Source organism: Nelumbo lutea, chromosome 1 (genome assembly GCF_056320005.1).
Source record: "Nelumbo lutea isolate HS-2025 chromosome 1, American lotus-T2T, whole genome shotgun sequence".
Lineage (NCBI taxonomy): Eukaryota > Viridiplantae > Streptophyta > Magnoliopsida > Proteales > Nelumbonaceae > Nelumbo > Nelumbo lutea.
In genome coordinates, this window is record NC_142684.1 from 173,194,157 (window position 1) to 173,198,966 (window position 4,810).

The 4,810-nt window shown below is 32.1% G+C and overlaps 1 protein-coding gene and 1 long non-coding RNA gene across 2 annotated transcripts; both read left to right on the forward strand.

The window, feature by feature from the left end:
- Positions 1 to 722: 722 nt before the first annotated feature.
- LOC148879252 (uncharacterized) lies at positions 723 to 1,709 on the forward strand. The gene is made up of 3 exons (XM_088960726.1): positions 723 to 997; positions 1,169 to 1,237; positions 1,423 to 1,709. Exons 1-3 carry the CDS (start codon positions 802 to 804, stop codon positions 1,533 to 1,535), a joined length of 378 nt encoding a protein of 125 aa, XP_088816852.1. The 5' UTR covers positions 723 to 801; the 3' UTR covers positions 1,536 to 1,709.
- Positions 1,710 to 2,728: 1,019 nt separating this feature from the next.
- Positions 2,729 to 3,935, forward strand: LOC148879253 (uncharacterized). Its single transcript, XR_016104158.1, has 2 exons — positions 2,729 to 2,838; positions 3,676 to 3,935. It is a non-coding gene; the product is annotated as an uncharacterized LOC148879253 (long non-coding RNA).
- The last annotated feature ends 875 nt before the right edge of the window (positions 3,936 to 4,810 follow it).

Genomic DNA, 4,810 nt, shown 5'->3' on the forward strand with positions numbered 1-4,810 from the left:
ATTCAGTGACCAAATCGCCACTCGAACCAGAGGGTACTGATTAAGAATTTTCCCAAAAATTATGGAAGAACTAAAATATGCATGTATATAAGCATATTCCAATTCTCCTAAAATCAATACAATTTGTGTTAGTATAAAATACATGAATCTTAATAAATGATTTTTTATTTATTGATAATCATATTCTAATGAGAGAAAATGTCTAAAAATGCATGTTATAGTGATAAATTTGTTGTCATTTATCCTAAAGATCGAGGTCTATATCTTCTTTTTTATAATATATAGTTTCTATACCGAAAAAGTTATGGGTTATGATAATTAGCTAATGACAATATACAAACCGATATGAGATCATCAATTTATATACTGTGGATTTGAATGGGTTTCAATCGATGGATTGGGAAACCACATTTGGGATGGTTGATTTACAAGAACACATGATTGGTTACCACTTTTATGGTATAGGTTGATTGGTTACAAGTTTTTCTGGTATCATGTCTTTCTAGTATCATAGTTACGTCTAGCCCTTTATGCTGCTGTCATAACCTCCGTTCGATAGAAGATGGGCTATTAACTTAAAAAGAAAATAAATATTAATATATATATATATATATAGGTTAATTAATTACTTTGTAATTATATGGGTGGAGGAGATTAGTTGTCTGAAATGATGTGGTAAAGTTTGTTTGGAAATTTGACCCAAATTAGTGACTCCATATGCTATGAATACCGGCAGATCCAGACCCAAAAAGATAATAAACAGAGAGGAGAGAGAAAGAGAGAAAAAAAAGAGGGAGGAAAATGGCAAAAGCAAATAGAATTGTAGTGTGGATGATGCTTTGCGTGGTTATTGTGGCGATGAATGCAAAGGATGGAGAGGCCTTGTGCTATCCAATATGCTATGACGATTGCATTAAAGAAAACAACTTCTTGAAATGCGCTGCTAAATGTGGCCTCTGGTGCACTGGCCGCAGTGTTGAGTTCTATCAAAAGCCAGGTGAGTTTCAACCATTTCTCTTTCAATTCTTTTTATTTTTTCATTACTCTTCATTGGCTCTCTTAAATGATTCATTTATGTAAAAATTGCATTACAAACAAATAGATTTACAAATTTGTACATGGTCCGGTCAAATATTGATGCATTAACTTCGTGGTATTTGTTTTATAGGTGTGGCAGAAGCACCTGGAGTACAACAAACGATAGATGAGTTGAGACAGGGAGAACTTCCACCAAAAGGTGAATATCAGTACATTACAAACAACAAATATGATTACTTTTCCTTTTTCTTTAATTACCCCTTGGATTGGAACAAAATTGACAATTCCCCTTAGTTACATTTTGAATTGTATATGAATTTACTTACGTAAAATTGTAAATTTCTTTTTTTTTTTTTCTTTTTAAATTTAACTTGATTTCCACAGGTATCTCAATTCCTCCCGATGTACAGCCTCTTGTAAATTATATGGAAGAGGATGAGCAGGAACAGGAACAGAAACAAGAAGAGAAAACAGGAGTCTCCAAAAAAACCACATAATCATTCATTTAATTCAATAATAGACAATAAGACAACTACCGAATTCCTGCTTGTGAAGAAGGCTCCCTCTTTTATCTTTCCTCCATATAAATTAGCTGTTCATTAGTGACCTAGTTGCATTACTTGTATTCAATTTATATTATGAATAAATCAATAAAGAAAGTTGCACATTAATTAACTGCTCTAAATTACTTTGTACCATAATTTAAATGGGATATATGAACAAAACACAGTAGTGAACTAACTGCGTTTGAAAAGGATGAAAATTGGGAAGGAAGATGGATTCAAATGAAAGCCCTTGAGGATGGATATTCATTGATATGAAAATGTAGTGGGAAAGGTTTTTTTTTCTCTAATTTCAAGGTAAATTGTAAACGTTCATGTTCTCCTTTACTTTCAACCACAGACAATAATGATTTCATTTGTAAGCTCATGAAGGAAACTTTTTTATAGTTTTTCCACTCATCCATATTTAGGGCTGCAATCAGATCACATCTAGCTATACATGATCCGCCTTATTTTGTTTAAAATAATAAAAACTTAAAAAATAAAGAAAAATTAATATGTAAACATAATATGCGATAATAATTATTTTTAATCCAAAACATGATTGTATCTCAAAAATATGACCCATCAATGACAACATACAAGCATGAAATATGTAGTTAATAGATCATCTAGGAAGCTGTGATGGTAGCATATCCCAACTCCACATATTATGTGTATTGAGGCCTTCTGAATAAAAGGTCTCAAATTGCATTTTTTTTTAAATATATTCATATTTTTCCATATATTTAACAATAGATATGGCATTAAACAAAATAGATCGAATGGTGAAATAAGATTTATATAACCATCACATATAGTTAGGACAAAGCTTGGATGATGATGATTAAAGTTGTAATCGGGTTAGATTGGGTTCAGAAACTTCAGATTTAGCAACATCAAAATTCAATCCAAACTAATGAAATCTTAAATCGTATTCTGATTCTTATATAAAATCCTATTAGATTTGGGAGTCTCGGATTTTAGTCTGACTCTACCTCATATATATATATATATATATATATGTATGTATAAACTTGCCTCATATATATATTCTTTTCTATTTTAAATCCATATATATTAAAAATAATCAGGCCCATTTTTAATCCAATCGGGTGATGATGATGAATTGATGATAGTATTTACAGAAAATTTTGCTGAAATTGTCACTTCAAAGCCTCTTAAATGAGAACACTATCAGCTTCAAGGAATAGTTGCTGGTAACCACTTCATTTTTTCAACTAGACTCGGTCACCAGGTATGTAACCCATCCCCACCTAGAACCCCCCAACCCTGGTGTAGCCAATATAGACAATCGATCTCATGTAAACTAGAAGGTTTACATGAAATTCTCATTCTTTTTCATTTTTATCTAAGATGAAATTCTAAAATGAAAATTAATGGGTAAAAATAGGTAGAATGAGAAAATATTGCTATGAACCAAACACTTTTTTCCTAAAATGAATTCTTTTCAGACTAACAAGTGTCATATGTTATTCATTTTCATTCTTCAAAAAAAAAAATGCCGGTATTCACAAACCGCCAACCTAGGTCTCCAATAGTCAATGTTTACCAATTGATATAGATGTTTTGTAAAAGTACTTTCATAAAAGTGTTTTTATAAAAGTGTTTGTACTTTCGTAAAAGTGCTTTCATAAAATTGCTTTTGTAAAAGTACTTCCATAAAAATGCTTTCGTGAAAGTACTTCTATAAAAGTGCTTTCGTAAAAATACTTTCATAAAAATGTTTTTGTAAAAGTACTTTTATAAAAATGTTTTTGCAAAAGTAAACAATTATGCCAACAATTTTATAGGTAGAGTCTCCTCAAAGAATTAAATGAGCAAGATGGGGCATGATTATTTTTCATGCTACAGGCTAATTAATTTTTGTGCTATGGGGCTATTTTTTAATTCTAAAAATAATGTGGCTTTGGACAAGAATTTTGTAACCAAACACTAATATTCATTTCTGTACCCATTCTTGCCTAGAATGAGTAAGAATTAAGAGAATGAGGCCTAGAGCAGTGAACCAAACATGACTCTACTATATGTATTTACACACTCTTAAACTAATGTTGATTTTGGTTTTTTCCAGCCATAATTTTGCAATCATGGAGCTGAAGCATTTTAGTTTTATTTGGTTTTCTTGGTGTTCGATTTTGAAGAGAAACACTGAGGGAATGTTGGTCTAGGGTTTTTTTTTTCTTTACACTTCAGTCTATTTTCCTATTGAAAATATACGCTGAAAGTGTATCAACGTCTTTTGCTTTTTTTTTTTGTTTTGTTTTTACAATATAACTGTATTTTAGCATCTTACCGGCAATGGTCAACAGTCACTAGGGAACGATGAACACATGTGTTATCTTTAGTTGATTTAGAATTGATATAACTTCGATAAAAAATGAAAAAAAAAATCTATTATTATTTTTTATGCATATACGGGCAAACTAGATTTTCTGCTCACTACTCTCTACCCGTACTCTTAGGCTGTGTTTGGTTTGAAGGAAAAAGAAGGGAAGGGAAAGGAAATGTAGGGAAACCTTTATAAACCTTGTATGGGTTTCTCTACCTTTCCTTTTCTTTCCTCACATTTTCCTTCAAACCAAACATAGCCTTATACTCTATCCGCCCTGAATTGTAATCACACATCGCCACCTTGAACTGTGAGATGTGTGGCTGCAATTCACAGCAAGTAAAGTAGTGAGGGTAGAAAAAATTAGTAGGAAATCTGAAATCATATATAGGTTAAAAAGAAGACCAGGTTGAGTCATAGATAATCCACACCACTTTGTATAGAGAGAAATTACTCCTACATTCTTGAAGCGTATAAAAGGAAGGCTGTACTTTGTAACGATTTTGGATCTCCTGCCCACAAGAACTCTACCCATGCATACCCACAAAACACTACCTCCGTGCATTAGAAACATCTTCCCATGCATAATAACATGTAAGAGGATGAGATGTTCCCCATGTGTGCCTGCAATGTTATGTGGGTAGGTGTGGGTAGGAAATTCGGACTCATTTGTAACAAGGCTAACACTTTTATCATAAATATATAATAATCACCAAAGGAGGGAGGGAAGGAGAGGGGGAGAGAGAGAGATGAACCATCTATGCCATAGGTTATTTGAGTTATTGTTGTAAAAATAGAATCAAGAAGGTTAATGGAACTTATCGTTCAATGCTTTCAAAACTTGGAATATGGTAGTATTGCAAAACCGGTGATGAAA

What these genes read in the sequence shown, in the direction of transcription:
- LOC148879252 (XM_088960726.1), top strand. Translation starts at nt 802, where the DNA reads ATGGCAAAAGCAAATAGAATTGTAGTGTGGATGATGCTTTGCGTGGTT. An exon ending in TGAGTTCTATCAAAAGCCAG is followed by an intron (nt 998 to 1,168) that starts GTGAGTTTCAAC and finishes TTTGTTTTATAG; the next exon opens with GTGTGGCAGAAGCACCTGGA. An exon ending in GGGAGAACTTCCACCAAAAG is followed by an intron (nt 1,238 to 1,422) that starts GTGAATATCAGT and finishes TGATTTCCACAG; the next exon opens with GTATCTCAATTCCTCCCGAT.